The following is a 19,848-nucleotide window of genomic DNA, read 5'->3' on the forward strand; positions in this document are numbered from 1 at the left end:
CACCTCGGGGCACGGAGACGCACCGCACCTGTGGGTGCCCATCCTCCAGAGGTGCCGGCAGGTTTTTGGCTGCCTGCCCTGCGCTGGAGACCCCCGACGGCGCCTGGCAGCAGGAGCGACGTTCCCGGGGCAGAGGCAGCCGGGGTCGCCCCGGGGCTCGGCCCCGCAGCAGCAGGGCCCCCAGCCCGGCAGGATGGCGGGGGCCGCCCGGGAGCCGCCCCAGGGCAGCAGCAAGGGCGGGGAGCCCCCGCACCCCGCCGGCCGGTCCCGTTGCTGATGGTTGGTGCGCGGAGGATGGGGCCCTGGGCCGTCCCGTGGATGATGCTCTGTCTCTTCTGCTTCCTACCCCCTGCCAGGGCCCAGACGAAGATCCCGCTGGAGACGTAAGTGTTCCTCTCTCTCTGGCGTGGGGTTTTCCTGGCGTGGAGCGGGCAATGCCGTGGGCATGGCAGGCGGGTGGGAGTGTCTCCCTGGCAGTGGCAGGCTCCGTGGGTGTGGGCTCCTCCACAGGGGCACGGTGCGGCAAGGGGTGGCGTTTCCTTACGAGGGCAGGGATGGCTCATGGCAGAGGACACAGGCACAGGAGCCACAAATTCAGTTCCCCAGGTCTAGCATAGGATGCAATACCTCTTTTTCCCCATTCATCAAGCGTAGCAATGATACTCATCTGCTTTAGTTAAGCACTTTGACATCTATTAATGCTCTGCTTAATGCACTAGGCGGCAGAAGGCAAAACCAGTTTAAAGATGCGTTCGTAAAACCCCGCTGCTGCTGCAACTGGTGGAGATCCAACCATGGAGGCGCACGCAAGTGGCCCCAGTTTGGCAGCTCCCCAGTTGAGCAGAGTGGTTTCAGTAGACGCTGCTGGTTTTCAGTATGGCAGGAACACCCAAGGGATGCACAGCACTGGCCAGGATCTGGCTGTGGGAGGATACACACAGGGTGTTTATCCCACAAAGCAAAGACACATCGCTTCGTCACACACGAGACCCAGATCGTGCAGGGCAAGGTTTGCAGCTCCGAAGCTCTGATCCCTTGCATTGATCTGGAACACCGATAGCTTAAAAGGGCCCTCATGCACACACATTTATTCACGTGTGTGGACGTCAGGGGATGTTAGTGAGAGGAGGCTGAATAGAGGAAAGAGGCCGTGGCACTTCTTACTTGTTCCTGCTCCTCCTCACTACAAAGGGTGTAGTAGCCCTTCCCAGAGGTCTGGAGCAAATGACTGGAAAGCTGAGCTGCAATATAAATCATACACAGCCACGTTTTGTGCACGCACTGCATTTGGGTCCAGGTGCTAGTGCACGTGCAGGGAACCTTGATGCACCTTTTTGGACGTGGGTTTGCAGGGCACCCACGCCTGTGCTTGTGTTGGTGTGACAAGCGGCTCCTCTGGCATGGTCGCTCCCTGCCAGCCATGCAGCCCGCCCTGGCAGCCCCCCAGGAACCTAACAGCTCTCAGCAACCCCAGTTTATAAAAACTTCACCTTGTTAAGCTGATTTAGACGAGTTAAATCCTTTAAGGATTAAAACTGTCAGCACCGCGATTGGTAAAAGTTGTTGTGGGGCAGCTTCTTGGGTGCTACAGTATCTCCATCGGTGCAGGACAGTGGGCTGGTCTGGAGAGGAGACAACACTGCCATCCAGTTTCAGAAGGAGATATGTCCAATAAATCAACAAGTCAGCTCAAGCCCTTTCCTGAGTTTAGGAAAATGTTTTACATTCAAATACTGCCAATAAAACCCTTACAGATGTGCCCACCAATACAGCCCATGGAATTACCAAGAGCTGAGCTGATGTCCAAGAGGGTCTCAGGAAACTTTACTGCCAATTTTATACTTGGCTGTACTATCAAGCCCTTCCTCAGCAGAGTGGTTCTGATTTTGGTTTCACAAAAAGGACACAGTGGCTACCCAGAAAAAAATCCAACTTCTGATAACTGCGAACTATGCAAATTGACTTTCCGTGCCCGGGATAAATACTTCATGGAAATACTTTTTGTGTGGCATTAAGAAGCCAGCCAGTCTGTTCCACTGTTTTTGCCACTGAATGCAAGTGCAGGGATTACACGCAGGCAATCTCTGACCAAATCCTTTTCTGATGTGTTTAGTTATAATGTGATAGCCCTTTACTACTGAGAAAAAGATTTACGTCACTTTGCAGAGTTTGGAACTTAATTCATGTACAAGAATGAAGAATAAACAATAGAAAAAGAGCTTTTCTCCCCTGGTACTAAAACCAGACCAACAGCTGAATTAATCCCTGGTGTTTCACATCCACTTATGAATTTAACTAAAACACAGAAGTCACCCTTTTCAAATGAAATTTCAGTAGAGAAACACGTTGGACAGGGGTCCAAAGGGACTAAATCAGCAGAAAATGGACCTGTTCCATAGGTTACACGGGGACATTTTGGGGACAAAAAAGCAGTCTTTTAAACACCAGCTGGGTTCCATCTCATTTAAGTGACACAAGGCTGAGTCTGCCTGTGCTGCTCCCCAAGTCGTGTCTGGCTTTGCTGCATCGCGCTTGGCTCAGTGCCCATTCATTCCCATCTTTGCAAAGCTCACTCAGCTTTAACTCCAGCAGTGCAAAAATCTGCTCAGTTACTAGCAATGCTTCTGGGGTGCATTGCAAGTTCAGCACAGAAACTGCCTCTTCTTTCCTCCTGGACACAGCTCTGCTTGTCCGGTGGCCACGGCATGGGCAGGAGTGCTTGCAGCTGTGAGGATTTAGGGCTGGCTTCTTGAGCTGATGGAAACGTTGGGAAATGCTGGTGGGAGAGGTAAAGATCAACCTGGTATGGCCTCTTTAAGCTGCCCCTATTGCCTTTATACATCTGCTCTTGGGCTGATGGAAGCAGCAGCCTTGGACAAAATTTCTCTACAACTTGATGAGCTTTAGACTGACCTTTTCTCTCACTTGTTTATGAAAAAATTAAGGAAACCTATTTAAGTTCAGCAGGCTGCCCTTAATTCCCCAGTACTCTAAGGTTGCTCACTTCCCTGGCAAATAATTGCCTTTTAAATATGTAAATGCCAGTGTATTTCTGCCTCTTCACTTTCCTCCTTTTTGACTTCCATGAAATGCCACCAGATATTTTTAATTACCCCGTCTTCAGACCTGTTACACAGGGATTCTGAACCTTTGTGCCTCCAATTCCTCTGTGCCCCCTAAATTTCCAACAAACCCTCCAGTTCTGCCAGTCTCTGGCCCTCTCTTTGGTCCCCCTGCCCTTGCATCTCCTATTTCTGCTTCAAGACCAGCAGAAATATCAGCCCCTGAGCCAGAGTAGTGGCTCAGAAGTGGCTGGGAGAGCCCTCCCAGGGTAAGGGTCTACTCAACACATAGAACACCCACACAGAAATCCCAAAATTACACAAACCTCAACCTTTTTATTTGAGTTATGCCGTTACTGGAAGCTTCAAGAACTTTCAAGATGCTCAACTACACCTGCTAATCAGAAATTAACACCACAGACACTTCCACCCTGCTGGGTTGAAAAATGATGAGGGCTGGAAGGAGTAGGGGTGCACACATGGCCACAGACATGACACTGAACAGAAAGGCCAGGGTCAAGTGCACCATTTTTGTAAGGCAAATGGGGTAAAAGTAAATATCCCTGCTAAAATTACTATCCCAAGCTTCATGTTTATGTTCTCTCTGCAGTAAAAGGTGAGGAGACTGGAGAATATCAGTTAATATCAGCATAAAACATCTCATACATAAAAGTTATAAAGCCAGCAGCAGCAGATGGGCATCAAGTTAGCTGTTGATCCAGAGATCCTCATATCAAAGGGAATGTGTTAGTCACTACTACAACAAACAAGAAAGCATCCCATGGGATCCCTCTTTCTGGTTTCCTCTTTTATTCTAGGCTTGCTAAAATAACTCTGATATGGCCCAATAAATCCTGGTCTCCTAGAAAATACTTGTATTCTTTTTTCTCTAAGGATGACATGATGAGATAAAAGCTCTGGCTCTCAAAATAAGATGCAGAGCACAATGCAAGAAAAAACAAAATTGCTTCAGCTGGTGCTAGTTCACACTCAGTGGTTAAATACGAATGCCTTGTTGCCAATTAAGGAGTGATTTAAAAAGGCACCCACTCCCTCATGCTTTTTTTATAGGCAGTGGAGAGAGGTGCAGATCAGAGCTGAAGTCCTGTGTCTGTTCTAAATCGTTGCCTGTAGCTGTCTGGTTCCTATTTGTAAGAGAGGAGTCTAAACAGGCTTTCCTAGGCTAAAGCTAGCAGTTGTGGTTATTCTACCATTGCTATGCTGGCTTCACTCCAGAGCCCATCTCTGTGTTGTTGTATTATTTGTGGTGCAATGCACTGGGGAATCAGGCCCTGAGGTTAAAGTCTGCTTGGGACTCAAAGAAATCTACTGGAAGCCATAGGTAAGACTGCCCACCATAAATAAGTGGTGTATTCAGGTAAGTGGAGAAGGCCACTTACTGCATTAGAGACATCTCTCTGAAGTGAATCCTTGTTGAAGGAACTGCAACTGTAGGTGGAACTGCCTAATGTGGATCGTGTAACAGCTTTCTGATGAAGTGCTCTGTCAATTATGAGAGCCATCTATTTTGATTTGGATGGCTCTGCGTTCAGGCTGCTCTTCAGCATCCGTATGTTCTCCATGTGGTATTGCTATCGTCAATTAGTTATAGGATGGCATGAATGTGAGTACTGCTTTACAATGATGAGGTGCATAATCTACTGTGGCATTATCAAGCAGTGGTGTCTCCACTGAGAGCAGTGAATTCATCTGCCTTATTAGTCTCTGGCCTGCACCGCTGCAGGAACTGAATCCAAGGGGTGAATCTTGACAACTTCTTCCAAATCTGACACTTCTTTCTCTTCAGCAGTCCTGACACTAGGTGTCTAGCCCATCACCCCAGGCCCTGTCAGTGAAGATAAATGGGTGTCTGCAGAAAGCTATTTACTTCACTTTGCTGGCAATAGAAGGAAAACAGATGATACCTAAGATGAAAATTGTACCTCTAGAGTTAGGTGGGAAAATTTCAACTCCAAACATAATGACCAAGACCAGCAGACCTCAATGTTTCCCCTTGCTGACAAATGTCCAAGAGCAGTGCTTGTCTCCTGCCTTACTGCTTGTCTGGTTAGCAGTCTGGGGAAAAAACATTGTTATCATAGTAGCTTAGAGAAATAGAGCAGGGTTTATACTTGGAAAGATGGGGTTTTCTCTGTTTGAAAAAGTGAGAAGTTGTGCAGACTTTGATTTATTAACATTGACTTTCCTTTTCTTTTTGTCTTTTTAGGGTGAAGTCCTGGGCAGATGCCTTTGGTGGGGAGCTGTACTCCATTGTGACTAAGTATTCAGGCTCTCTCCTGTTGCAGAAGGTAGGCAAAATGTGTGAGGGTTCCCTTTGCTTCACATTATCTCCCTGTGTAGCCCTCCAAGGTTTCCCCCTGGTGTGGAAGAAAAGAAAAAGGCACAGGTCTCCAGCTATCTTTCAAATCTATCCATGAGCACAGAGTGATGCTCTGTGCCAATTCTCCATGTACTGGAGAGGGGGATCTGTTTAATGCCTTTCCTGTTTCATTAGCCATTGCCAAATACCACCTAAATTGTCCCATTTTTTACTAATACTTTCTAACAGTTTCTATTTTTCTCCCCATGTTTCCCCTCTAATGATTATTTCATGCCCTCACATACTGTGCCTCCGCTTCTCCTTTCCCAAGTCTAAATCAGCCCCTCTGCTGCTCATCACTCACCTGCTTGTTGTCACCCCATCATCCCCTCCTGCAGTTCTTCAGCTGGCACTTATTTTTTTCTGCTTCCTCATCAGTATTCATCCAGTTGTGCATCAATCCTTTGAATTTTGCCCTTGAAACTCTGCTTTGGACAGGGTCCCTGAGGCAGGTGCCCTGGGAAGCCACAATCTTCCAGAGGCACAGACCTCTGCTTGGCTTCATCACCAAACAGGCTCTGTTTCACTAAACTCTCTACCAGCATTAAAGGGTGTAGCTCCAGGGGCTTTAAACAAATAATCCCAGTTGCAGCTCTAGAGGAGTTTCCTTAAGTCAGTGGTGAATGGCTGCTCCTCTTTCAGACTTGGTGATCTCCATCCTCTGTGCTGCTCTGGGGGACTGGAGGGGGCCTCAGAAATGCAGTCACTTTTCTACTTCATGTGTCACTTCTCTACTTCAGTTCTTTTTCTTTACTCTTTCTATGATTCTTCTCTTCAAGACAAGTAATGAGTTGCCTCTCAGGTCTCCTAGGTGTCTGATTTCTGTCACTATGTTAGTAATAACACCCATATCCCAATGCAAAAAAAGGGATGTGGAAATAGTTTTCCTTTCCTTGCTGCTGAGCCCTGTTTCCCTGTCCCCTGAGTGCTGCTTTTTGTCTTGAGTAAGGGAGCATTTCCTGCAGCATCAGCTTTGCTAGGCTTTGGCCAAGAAAGGCTTTCAGCATCCATCACAAAGGTCTGTGGTGATCATCAGTTCTTCTTGGGAGAAAAGGGTCACAAGGCAATTAAAAGCTATCAGCACTGATATAGGTACTTCATGCACTAGCCATGAGGCAGCTGCAGTGGGGTATTGATAAGGCAAAAGTTCACCTTGTAGCAGTTTTGATGATGCTTCCACGTTGCCTATCGACCCACGGGGTCCCCAGGCAATAGTTGCCAGAGGCAAAGTGACATGCTAAGGCATCTCTGGTGGGTACTGGAGCTTCAGTGGGGAGGAGATACAGGCTGGGGTTATTTGATAGTCAGGTACCTGGCTGATGCTGTATAGGTGTGGGTCAACACAGGCAACTTGCACTGCTTCTGTGGCTATTCATACTAACACGTTAAGGGAGCTCATGTTCCTTGAGGTCCAAAAGTCAGTGGGACTAAGAAGAACCAGAGTTAGCTTGAAAATGCAGCATTGTGGAAGATAGCAATGCAGGACAAGGATGGCAGATGTGGCACTGGGGTGACTGTCAAGGCAGCTGTGCTGTGCTGGCACTTTGGATATATTGCACCAGATTGCCTTACCTACCTCTGCCCACGCTGTGGGTTTTATTCTTGGGATCTTGATCCCTCTGGGATAGGGGTTATGTGAGACCTGTAGATGCTAGTATAGTACCACTAAAAATTAGAGTCATAGTTATCTTGAACCAAAATTCACAACTCTTATCAGCGCTTGGTATAATTCTCCAGAAGCGAAGAAAACTAATTTCTGATGAAAAAGAAGCCCGAATGTAACCAAATCCAATCTAGTACTCACATCAGGAGGAACTAAGGCAGACCTATATTCTCCTGATGGTCTGACAGCCTTATAAAATAATAGCACTTGCCTGCTCCATACACACAGTTTTCATCTTGGAGAGGGGAAGGTGTTTGGTTTGCTTTTGCCTGGATACAGCACAGACTGATTGTGCTTTGTGCAGTACAGTGTTATCTGTGACTGAGAGGGGAAAATGTCAACTTCCACCAGGGGGTACAGATAAGCTGGATCCAGCCTTGTTCTGTAAGCACTCCAGCAAAGTCATCTCCTAAATGCATGTTGTGTCCTTCCCTGCCCTAACTTTACTTAAGCAGTTTAAACAGTTCAGATTTACCTTTCAACCCTGAAGCCCCACTTCTTGAGCTCTTTCATTTCCCCTTATTTCCCTGTGGTAAGGAAATAGAGGAGAACCAGCCAGCACCCACTTCAGTCCTTCTCTCAGCCTCTGTTTCTTTAGTAGAGCAGTAAGTCAGGCACCTTCTCACAAATCCTCATCTTAAAGCAGGGACCATTCTGGAGGGCTCCTTCTGCATTTCTGGCACCTTCTGTGTTTCAAGTGGATGTAGGCATGTCATTTACTGTTAGGCAACACTTTCATGCAGAGTGGCAGACCCCAAATAACTTTATGTAGATCATCATATTGGCACAGACTGTGGATGAGTTATGCCTGGGGAGCCAAATACACCGAAGTCTGAAAATCAAACACGTGGATTTGCCTGCTCCCCTGGTACTTTTCTCTTCTTTGGGCTGTTGCCTCTTTTCCATGGGAAATATTTCTCTTTGTGCAGACCAGTAGAATGGTGGGGAGCACAGTGCAGAGGTCCAGGCAATTCTTTTCTCAGGCAATGGGCATTTTGCCTTTGATGAAACACAGACTGAGAGATAACAGCATATTTTGTATTTTTCTTCATGTCTCCCTTGTGCCTAATAGTCTTGAAGTAACTGGCTTATTGTTGCTTTGAGAGCCATAATTTCTCAGTTACTGGATGCTTTGCATGTAAACCTTGTCTTTAACATTAAGCATAAACTTTCTTTTGTGGCTTTGAGTTTGCTTGGTTTTCTTTGGGTTTTTTGTTTGCTTCCTCCAGAAGAACCTTAATATCACGTTGCAAACCCAAATGGTTGACTTCTCACCAGGATTTATCATTCCCAGAGACTTGGTGAACCAGTAGACATCCCTTGAATCCACAGGGACAGGCTTTTACCCTGGATCAGAAATCCTTAAGAAAGCTCTCAGATGGCTGGCAGTCCCAAGCAGGCAGGATGTCAAATTAAATCTCACAGAGGCAGCAAAAGCCAAGTGGCTTTGGCTTGATGGCTGAAGCACTCATTGTCTTGTATTCCCTTGCCCATTATGCACACTTAAACCTGACTCAGAGAGGATGGATCTGTATTAAAGTGTTGGGTGTGGCCTGGGACAGCTGAGGGCAACAGGGCTGGAGTAAAGAAGCAATGTGAAAGGGTGAGTAGGGGGAGGGCAGTAGCGTCTCACAGAGCAAAGGAACAGAAATTTGAACCTGTGGCTTATTAGGTGTTTGCCACAGCCTTGCTGCTGCAGTTGGCCAAGCAGTGACCATAGGCTCAGGACCACCAAGGGCAGCCATGCCAGGAGATGACTCTGGGCTTTTCAGGGCTTGTCTTTAAGTGTCAGAAACACCATCAGCTTCAGCAGACCCAAAATTTAAATTTCCTTCTACTGTGTTAACAATGCACTACAGGTGTTTCTGAGAATCATCTCCTGCTCTCTTTTATAGCTGAGGTGCTGATTGCCCTGCCCAGTGGATAGAGTTGAGAAAGGACAGCAGGGCTTGACTCCAGCCCTGCAATTACTAGAAAGTGCAACAAAAAAGTGCATGGCAAAGAACAGACAAACTCAAGAAGTTCAGTCAAGACTTTTTCCTGGGTGAAGATGAAAGGAATGTCTTTCACACTCTTAATATAGTTCCACTAGCAGTGAGTAATGGAGCACTGTGTATTTCAATAGGCTAAATTTTGTGGAGGTGGGAACAAGAAAATATATTTGGTGACATATCTCTGTTCACAGATAAAACTTAGGATACTGAATTCTGGATATTCCACTTTTAAATTACCACCCCCAACGCTGCAGAAGGCGAATCTTAATGAATTGCTCCTGCTGTTTTAAGGGAGTGCTAAGTACTAGCTGAATAAGGAAAGATTTTCTGTTAGATCTGAGCTAACTTTTTGGCCTCTTTTCAACATCAGATCCTTCCAGCCAGTTCTCCCAAGCCTGAGTCGTGTTCTGTAAATTATAATGATCTGATTACCTGAACCCTAAATGCAGGTTGCATGGGATAATCTTGGCCAGCTACAAGCACCTGCTTTGACTTTCAGCCGTGGTGTCTGGTAACAGTATTGAAATCACAAGTACTACTTCGTTTCCCACCATTAGAAACTCTCGGAGTCAATAGTCATTAATAGCAGGAGATTTTAGTGGCAGAAATATAGGCACAAAGTGGTTTGCTGGTTCGTTTGTAGGAAAAAAGCTCAAAGAGGATCTGAGCTCAAACTTGATGTATTCTTTCAGCGAACCAAATCTTGCAGAAAGTTTTTTGGGTTTTTTGGTTTGGGTTTGCTTTTTTTTTTTTTCTTCCCAGCTCTGGCTAGATCTTGGGCCTGAGGCATGTACAGTATTAGCAGAGTGCTCATGATTGCTTGTGATAACTTTTATCCTGTGAGCATCTGCTTGTCAATGTGTGAAAAGCACATTAAAAAATAATTGAGAGGTAAAAAGACCTGGTTTTTAATTGAAGATGTGACCCGAGGCAGCGGGTGGCAGGTCACTTTGTGAAGCCCGTGCTGATGTGGTCCCCCCCCCTTCGTTAGCTTTCCCAGGAGAGATTACCCTCCTCCCCCCGAGGAGGGCCTGATTAAAGCCTGGCCTGGCAGAGATCACTTCTCTCCCGACGAAACCATGACATGGAGCTAAATGGGACAGACACCAACTGGGATGTGCTCCGGTCTCGTCAGCGGCCAGGGACCGCAGTCGGGGGGTTGTGGCTGCACATTCCTCTTCCTGCAGCATGGTTACACTAACCTTCGTGCTCAACCCCACCTCCTCCTCCCCTGCTGCCTGCCTGTCCCAGCCGCAGCGGAGGGGATGCGAGGCCTGGCGTTTTTAATCCAGTAAAACCCTCGCCGTTAATCATGCCAGACAGAGCGAGCAGCCTCCCTACCATGCCTGCTGCAGGCTGGATGCTGCTGCTATTTCTGTCTGACCTCCTCAGCCTGCCCCGTCCTCAAGGCGTTTCTTCCTCTGCTTGTACTCAGCTGCCTTCCCGGACCATCAAGGAGCTGCTTGAACAAAAGGAGCTCCACTCGCTCACCCTAAAGACATGCAAAGTCCTTTCTCTGCCACTTTCTTCTAATTCGAAAGTGTTACCAAAGCCTCTGCCATCTCCTTTTCCTTTTCACCACCTCATTTTTTTTCCCAGCACAAGAAGTCCAGCCCTGGCTGAGATTGCTGCTGTGGTGCTAGCACAACATGAAGGGGGTTTGAGTACAGTGCAGAGAAAACTGATGATGAGGGACCAGGGAATTGCACTTGGTTCCCTTCATCTTTCCATATTGCTGAGGAGATAAGGCTCTGTCTCTTCTGAATAGGTTAATCATACTGTGTCCTTTGGCAGGTTTTTTTACTCTTTCCTTTTGGCTATCTCTGTTAGCTGTGGGATTTCTTGAAAAGCAGAAATAAAGGCCATTGTATCCAGTCTTGAAAGGGCAGATTTAAGGAGGCAGATTAGTACACAGTTTGGGAGTACTCAAATTTTTTAATGCCTAGATTATATGAAACCTGGTCAGAAGAAACTAGTTATCTCTAAAGCTGTCAGATCCAGATCTTCCTCATCACAGCATCTCTCCCAGTGGAGGCAGCACTAAGCAGCCATGCTTCTAATTCCTAGTTTCTGGGAAATACCTCTATGGTGCTCTTGGCCTAAAGCGTGCTCCTGGGTGCCTGATAATTAGCATCATAACTGTCTATATTAGCTTTCCTTGGCAGTCTCCCACCTAAGCACTGAGCAGACTCTTCTTGCTGGAGATCTGGCAAGTTACCTTACAGATATGATGACACTGTGGGAGGACAGCACATGGACTAACATGACATCCCTCCCACTGCTGCCCCAGAGCACATATGACATAGGAGGAGATGTTAATGACAGTATACAGCTCTGGTCCCTTGCTCTTCCCTCTGCCTTAATTAAACTTCAGGTATGTGACATGTCTAATGTTGCTATGGATGTAATCACAATCTGTGATTTAGGTTTTTTTTTAAAAAGTTGGCCTTCAGCTTCTCTTTCTCAAATTTGTAGGCACTAATAGCTTCAGGTACATTGCTGTTTTCAACAGCCACAAGCTCCCAATTGGATCAGTTGCTTTTACTTAGTCAAAATGCTTCAAGCCACTTGGCCAGTGATCTGCACACACTCAAACTGTGGGGTGAAAAAGGAGGAAAGGCAAAGATGGGAGAAGGTGATAAATCAGAGCAGTTCCTTCAACACCTCTTCCTTCACCAAAGACAATATCCAGTCAGCAATAATAGATTCACTTCACTCCTTACAAGCCTCCTCTTCAACAGCACTTTCTTTTTTCCCTTGGGCAGAAGTACAAAGATGTGGAGCCAACTCTGAAGATCAAAGAGGTGGATGGCTTGGAGCTGGTGAAGAAGTTCTCGGAGCAGATGGAAAGCATGCTCCGCAGGAAGGTCGAAGCTGTTGAGGTAGGACCACTGGGGCTCTGGGAAGGGAGTCCTCTCCTTCAGTCAGCCCCAGAGCAGCAGGCACAGGCCTCCTGCCTGTTCCAGGAGTGTGTGGGCGCAGAGGTTGTGTGAGGACTTTGCCCAACCAAACTCCTGCTGGTGCGGCTGGCTGCTCACTCTGAGCTTTAAGCAGACACTGGTGGGAGGATGTGGGCGTTCAGACAAGGGAATGCTGGCTTCTCCCTCAGCCCAAAGGAGGAAATAAGATTAAAAAAAGTCTAAGAATAAATATGAGGGAACGAACACTCTTTTAGGAGACAAGAGCTGTTTTAAGAAGGGGAAAAAAACCCCCTCACAAGTGAAAATAAAGTTCATCCTTGCATAATGCACTCTGGCCACTGAAGACTAGTAGCTTGTTTCAGCTGTGTGTGTGGCTTAAGGGAAATTTCTTCACCCCCTGAACATGAGCTGCAAGGAAGGTGCTTGGATTTCTAGCTGTGTACATGGGGAAGTGTGGAGGAGGTGGCAAGAGGTCTTTAGCTGTTGCTGTGTGGGAGATCAGAGCAGGTAATCGTTATGGCCCCTCTTACTTCCTGCATCTAAGGATTTATCATATTCCTGTGTGTTTACCTTCTATGAAAAGCATATTTCTGTAGTCACAGAGCCTTGACTGTTTAAGGCGTCTAATGTGGAAAAGTCATCCAGAAACACATCATTTGAGTCTCAAAGTGAAATGTGGGCATACTTAAACCCAGAGCTTTGGCCCATAACATTAAATTCTTAGCCAGACTTTTCCAGTGTTTGGATTGCTTTATCCTTTGTGAAGGAGCAAAACGTAGTTTTGCTGAGACTGTTGCTGATTGTGCAACCCTGAAAACATGTACATGTTTAGTTGGATTCCTTCCCAGTCTGTACCGATTGAGAATTAGTGCCCTGAAGCATCATACTGGAGAACACTGGCTGATTTTTACTGCCTTCCATAAAGGGTAAGAGCTTATAAATGGCCACAGCATCACTGAGCCCTTTATGAAATCAAGTCATGGTCTTTGTCTCAGTAACAATACCAGACTGAGACTCCCACAAGGCCTTTTCCTTTGATGAGATACTGACATCAAGCTGGGTCTGAAAAGTCTTTCCCATGGCTTTTTGGAAGGGTTCACGGAAAATGAAATTAAATCTCTGTCTGTTGTTTCTCTAAATGGACCTGTTTCTGTTTGTATATGTCCTGTGATACCTAAAATTGCTCAGGGCTTTAGTTGGGACTCTGCAGTAAATAGGTGTGAATATACTTGGCAATAAATAGCTGCAAATATACCTTCCAAACTATAAAGTTGCAGCACAGAATGATAGGTCAGCAGAAAAGGAGAGAAAGAGGGAAGTTTATAGCTCCATGATCTCTTGTGGTGAAAGAGGCAGTCGTCCCTTTTCATTAACTGTGTGAATGGCTGATAAAGCTGGAAGAGCTTCTGGAGGGTTTGCCACAGCACCCACTCATCTTTCTTTCTGTGTGCTTGCATTAGAGGTTGGTGGAAGCAGCAGAAGACGCAGATCTGAACCACGAGTACAACTCCTCACTGGAGGTAAGTTTATCCTGGTCAGTGACAAAATATGACACACATCCTCAGAGAGACCGGTCAAAATATAGGCCTAGCCAGGAACCCAGCCACCTCAGGTTCCTGGACAGGTTAGGAATCTCCTTGCCTTCAGGACACTCAGCTTGTCTAGAGACTACTGTGAATAAGAGACTCCCCTGGCAGATCCCAAATCTAGTAACACCAAAGAGATTAGTTCTTTGGCTTTGGGAGGGGAAGGGTTTGGGAAGACACTAGGTTGTGTGATATTATTGGCATAACTTTTACTGCAGACCAACACTATCATTATGTGGTGCATTAGTGCAAATTAGCTGGCACTTGGTGGGTTACTTGACTGGAAAATGAGCTAAAAATTGAGTGTGAATGAGCAATGAGGAGGATGCTGTTACAAATACCCACAGCAAACTGTTAATCCAAATGAACTGAGCTTCTCACCATCTTTCTCCGCAGCTCCCACCATCTTTTCTCTACCAGACAGGCACCCACTTGTCAGGACTTCCGTTAGGTGAAAGTTTGGTGCTGTCCAAGCAATTTGGATAATTGGCTTTCTGTTAATAACTGTTAGTTGTGGCCAAGCCATGGGATTATTGCTGGTGAGGGGAACTGGAGGGAAAATTCTGTTCAAGGAAGTCCTTAGTACAAGCACAGATATATTAGCAGAAGTGCAGGCTAACCCTGCAAGTAGACATCTCAGTGCAGGGAAAAGCTGAGAATGAAAACACTTGTTGAAATCAGGCTACCTACTAATTTAATCTCTCCTACCTCTTTTTGTTTGTTTGTTTGTTTTTTGTTGGTTTGGTTTGGTTTGGGGTTTTTTTGTTGTTTTTAAGAATCACATTATTCATGGTAGTTGGGTCACCTGCGTTCCCAGTAAGGGTCATGGGTGAGTTGACATATGTGATTTGGTATTTGCACCCTCTGAATACTGATGGTGCTTGAACATAAATCCTTAAATAACCTCTGGCCAAGATAAAATCAGCAAAAACGTCTTAAAAACAGGTTATCCAAGCACAAAGAATGTCCTAAATGTACTAAAGTGACTGTAGATAATAAATCCCCATTGACCTTCACAGGGAGGAAACTGTGTTGTCTTTGAGCACCTTCTGCTTGATCCTTTGCTCTCGATGAGTGCCTGCCACTTGGAGTGACAGAATGAGGGGATAATCCTAGCTGAATGTACACCAGGAGTTAACCCTAGCAAATGACAGCTGTTGAGACAGGGCAAGTAAGGTCGGCACTGACATGCCTTGTATTAAACCTGGGAGCCAGACCCAGTGAGACACTCCAGCTCTCCAGCTAATCACTTAAATACCTCTGAGGGACCACAGGAGTCTGCCACTGTGTCCCTTTGCTCTTCAGTGGCTCTTCTGCTCCGGGCTATGGCCACGCTTTCAGTCCTTTCTTATTGGCAATAAGAAATTGGCCAGCAATCATCATTTTGGCAGCCTTACAATTTTCATTTGATACTAGCTTGTTTGTTGCACATCTTGATACTGTTTGAAGCCCCAATTCCCCATATGTCCCTTCTTTATGTTTTAAAGAGTGTTTTTTCTCAGCCACACTGGTAATCGTCTGTCTTATTCTCTCTTCGTCTTTCTCTTTTCCATTGTCTTCATCAACAGTTTGATTACTACAACTCTCTCCTGATTAATGAGAAGGATGAAAATGACAATTATGTGGAGCTTGGAGATGAATTCATTTTGGAGCCAAATGAGCATTTTAATAACCTGCTGGTGAACACAACATACAGTGATATCCAGCTCCCCACCAATGTCTACAACAAAGGTAATGGCCTCTACTTTCTCACTACTGGTAGATTGCTGTGGGAATTATCAGTAATGATACTGGAAACAAGGATGGGAATAGAATAAAACAACTTACAGAAAAGAAACCAAGGCTGGGAAGGTACTATCCCAAGGCACAGTCATGCCTGTGCTGTCCTCTGTCACTGTGACAGGACTTAGGTATAATCTGCTCTTGGAAAACCTCTTATGATGGACAGTCTTCCATCTTAGGCAGGCAGTATATTCTCCTACAGTTCATTTACTCAAACAAAGATGCTGTGAAAACTGGTGTGACTTTATTGGCGATTGTTGCTCTATAGGAAGGGTTGGATCTATCAAGGTCTTTAGACATAAAGGATCTCCTTGATTTCAGCTGAGAACTGAGACTCCAAGTACCTTCGTGTCAGGAGACATTAACACTTGACAAGGACACTCTTAATGCTCAGTGAGCATATCCATAGGTGACTAGGGATGATTCACAATTGGTACTGGGACATGACTGTTCTGGGCTGTTTTCTGTTCTCAGCAAGCCTTTGGCACCTTGGCAGCTGCAGGAGCCCAGGGAGGCACCAAGGGCACATTCACAGCACTCCAGCTACACCCCAGAAACGGGTTCATCTCTGGGCTGGTGAGCACACAGCCATATCTGCAGGTTGAGACACCAGCTGCAACTGTCTTAAGTTTACAGCTCATTTTGGCCAACATTAAGAGCTGCCTGTGCTGGCTCCTTCCTTGCCTCCCTATCAGCTCTTCCCCTTGTGTATTTTTGACAAGAAAAAAAGTGCCATTGCTTCTCTCATTGATGGAGCTCATTTAAAGTCTTCAGGGCCAGACAGGGCAGGCGCTGGTGACTGTGCTCACAACTGCTGTGTTATTTAGAGAGACAATAGAGGGAGTTCTATTTCTCCCATGATGTTAAATTAGTTCCATCTGGTCCAACAGCCCCAGACACTAAAATCTTGCTCACAATAGAGCCACCAGCAGAGCTGGCTGTGGGTAGATACAGCAGAGCTGCACAGTGTAGGCTGCTGCCCTCAGCAGAGGACAGAGAGGTGGTCAAATGGCCACTGGCAGAGACAGCAGAGAGGCACTGCCCAGCTGGCTGATTTCCTGCCTGCACAGCTTGGCACAAACTAACCAGCTCCTCTGGCTATGGCTGGAGCATGAGCAGGACATGGAGGGCTGCTTCCATGTCCAGGGATCCTCCAAGGAGCAGTGTCCAGCAGTACTCACTCCTTCTTTTGCAAACAGCATCAAGCCTGGCTCTCCACAGCTCTTGTCCATTCCTATGAGACTTACTTTGACCTCATCACTGGGGAGTCACAGTTCATTTTTTCCCATATTTTGACCAAAACTGCCCTTAGTAAAGTAACTAAACAGGAAGTGGTAGGTCAAATCCCCAACCCTTTCAACATTAATACAATGACCAGTTTCTCATGATTCCCTGTTCCTACTGCTGCTGCTCTTTGGTCTCCTGAGACAATGAGTCAACACAGACACCAAATATACATGGCCTCTTAGGAGTTCTTGGAATCTGCAACATCCTATTGATTCTGACGAGACGGGGGTGAGGCAGGAGAGCCCAGGCTTTGTGAGAGAAAGGGCAGGCAAAGAAAAAAAGAAAGAATTGTTGAGGAAAAGACAAAAGAGAAACTGTGTAAATTCTAGGACTCCTCTGTCTTAGGTAGTTACATCTAGCATGAATTTAAACACAGTTTGCAGAAAGGCTGTTAGTGGTGCATCAGGCACTTGCTTTTCAACAGCTGCAGGTCCCCTCTCAGGTACCAGCTGTATGGTGTGCCAGCTGTGCTTGGCACAGTCATGGTTGTCTGGGTCTCTCTGAGCATTCTTCCAACCAGATGTAACGCTCAAGGGCAGACAAGGCTGGAAAGAGAAATGAGGTTAACAGAGTATGACCATGCTGAGATCACCTGCAGGGGCCAGAGGTGACCTGACCTCCAGGATTTATTTTGAATGATGCATCCAACTCCCTGCCCAATGCAAAAGCTTTGGATAAGGGTGCATTCCTCCTGGAGTTTCCTGTTCCCATCCCTTTTCTCTGTCAGGGTGGCAGATGTCCTTCCTTATTTTACACACTTTTTTCCCCGTTTTTATTCTTCCCCCCACAGACCCTGCCATCCTTAATGGAGTTTACATGTCAGAAGCCCTGAATCCTATTTTTGTGGACAACTTTGAAAGGGATCCCACGCTGACCTGGCAGTACTTCGGCAGCTCCACTGGATTCTTCAGGCTCTATCCAGGTGAAAGAGCAGATTGGTTTTTGTCTTTCAGTGCAACACAACAGTTTTGCAGGACAGGGTCTGTGCCATGGAAGAGTCCAATTTGGGAAGGCTGGGAGCACTGAAGGGCAGGGTGCAGTGAGCAAAATACTTCTTGCATGGGCTGCTTAAGCTGAAGGAACAGTGCCCAGCAGGCATAAACCCCTTTTTCCCATGGGAACCAGCCCCCCAGGTATGTTGCCCTTGCAACCCCAGAGGACTCTGATGGCAGGGGTATGCCTCGGGCAGGCTGCCCTCCAAAAAGCTCACAGAACACTGTGGCAGACCTCCCCCATGGCAGGGCTCCCTGCCTCATGCTCCCCTGGGCTTTTTAGTAGTGGCCAAAGCCTCTCTCAGTCTCGGAGGACACACGTGGCAGATGCAGCTGGCCGGCCTGACTTGTTATCCACTCACCAGCTGTGAGTGGCACATAAGGTCATGGCACGAGAGGGAGGTCCCATGCTCAGAGGAACCCACGAGATACTCTGCAGCTGTAGCTTGGCCTGGTGGCCGCTCCATCAGATGGCTGCGTGCCCTTGTTCTGTGACCTGTCACGTGCTGGGGAAGGGGAAAGCAGGGATGGCTGTGAACAGAGCCTTTAGCAGGGAATCTGGGACACATCCCTGTCACCGCTGCTGCTTTTTTATGCTCTCAACCACCCTTGGGGAGAAAAATACGTTGTTGAGAACTACATCAAAGTGGCAAAAAGTTCAAGGTACATCCAATTGCTCCCCAAATTTGAACAGACTACGCCCAGGTACATTTTTTAACAAAAACTTTATAAACAGTCTACTGAGAACTGCCAAAGACCATGCAGCTCTGCTTGGGTTTCTGCAGAATGGGTGCTGCTGTTGCTGGCCAGACCTGTGTGCCCCTGCTGGGTTGCTGGGTCTTGGCAGTGAAGAGCAGCAGTGCCAGTGCCTGGGGAGCAGGGAGCAGATGCCTGCCTGTGTGTATTGATTGCTCTTTTTGCTGCTCTATTCAGGGATAAAATGGTTACCAGATGAGAATGGAGTCATCTCCTTTGACTGCAGAAACCGTGGCTGGTAAGTTTTGGAGAGATGTGGCCAAAGCACCGTTCAGCCTTCCTCTCTCTCTCTTTTCCAAGGTGACACCTTGGTGAGTTGCTGAGAAACAGTTACTGTCCTGTGCTGCTTTTGTGAGAGATGGGGGGTACATAAACACAGGTAATGGTAGGAAGCCCTATCACCTGCCAGCAACAGCTTTTCATATGGGATCTACACAGAAATCACCAGTGTATCCTTCCTCTGTCCCATTCTCCTTATAATTTTGCAATTTGGTGGAAGGGACACTTAGACTCTGAAAATGTGGCATATTAACTCAGTCTACTCAGCATGCCTAAAGAAGGCTTTAGCAATGGTCACTCTTGGACGTGTGTCTGGAGCAGGCCCAGCACTTCCCAATGCAGGAAGTGAGGTGCTGGGGCCAGTGGAAGGGGCAGGTTGGTAGGAAGGGACCTCTGGTATGATCAGCCTGATCCTGCTGGATAGCTGTGCTCGTGGCCCGTGTTATGCTGTGGGTAGCACTGTGTGACAGCAGTATGTTCAGCATTCCTCCTTCCTGGATGCTCATCCTGCTTCCTTGTATTCTTCTTTTTATACAGGTATATCCAAGCAGCCACCTCTCCCAAGGACATTGTCATCATTGTGGATGTCAGTGGAAGCATGAAGGGCCTGAGGATGACCATTGCCAAGCACACCATTGTCACCATTTTAGATACTCTGGGAGAAAATGACTTTGTCAACATCATTGCAGTATGTCTGTCTCAATTCTAATACTGAATTGCCTTCCTTGTGCCTCTTACCATCTTCTCCTTCCCCTTAGCAAATTACAGGCATTCCAGTGATGTAGCTACAGGAGCTATGTTGGATGGGAGATTAACAAAAATTACCCTTGGGAAGTCAGTTTTGTGTGGTCAGCAGGGTGGCTGTTGAGTCATTTCACCTCTCCTCTACAGAGCATGTCAGCTGCATCTTTTTGGTTACTTGAGGGTGTGACTGCAACAGATAACAAGGAGCTGTAGAGAGACACTTAAGATAGCAGGGACCTAAGCTAATAAATTCACCTAGCTTAGAATGCTGTCTTTGGGTCCAGTAGCAGTGTAATCCTCAGGATAATGTTTCCGGGCTAGAAAATTACCACCATGTGCCTTTTTGTGCACCAGCACCCTGCAAGGCTGCCACTACAGTTCAAAGTCAATCTGCACAGGCCT

General features: G+C 46.7%; 1 protein-coding gene across 1 annotated transcript in view; it reads left to right on the top strand.

Moving 5' to 3' along the window:
- Positions 1-201: 201 nt before the first annotated feature.
- The window catches only part of CACNA2D4 (calcium voltage-gated channel auxiliary subunit alpha2delta 4), a 128,405-nt gene continuing 108,758 nt past the window's right edge, over positions 202-19,848 (top strand). Inside the window, exons 1-8 of the mRNA XM_064654566.1 lie at positions 202-383; positions 5,290-5,371; positions 11,865-11,981; positions 13,481-13,540; positions 15,175-15,337; positions 17,466-17,597; positions 18,601-18,661; positions 19,240-19,390. Of these exons, the coding sequence (XP_064510636.1) occupies positions 277-383; positions 5,290-5,371; positions 11,865-11,981; positions 13,481-13,540; positions 15,175-15,337; positions 17,466-17,597; positions 18,601-18,661; positions 19,240-19,390 (873 nt within the window). The 5' untranslated portion in view covers positions 202-276. The remainder of the gene's footprint in view (positions 384-5,289; positions 5,372-11,864; positions 11,982-13,480; positions 13,541-15,174; positions 15,338-17,465; positions 17,598-18,600; positions 18,662-19,239; positions 19,391-19,848) is intronic.

Source organism: Pseudopipra pipra, chromosome 5, assembly GCF_036250125.1.
Source record: "Pseudopipra pipra isolate bDixPip1 chromosome 5, bDixPip1.hap1, whole genome shotgun sequence".
Classification (NCBI taxonomy): Eukaryota; Metazoa; Chordata; class Aves; order Passeriformes; family Pipridae; genus Pseudopipra; species Pseudopipra pipra.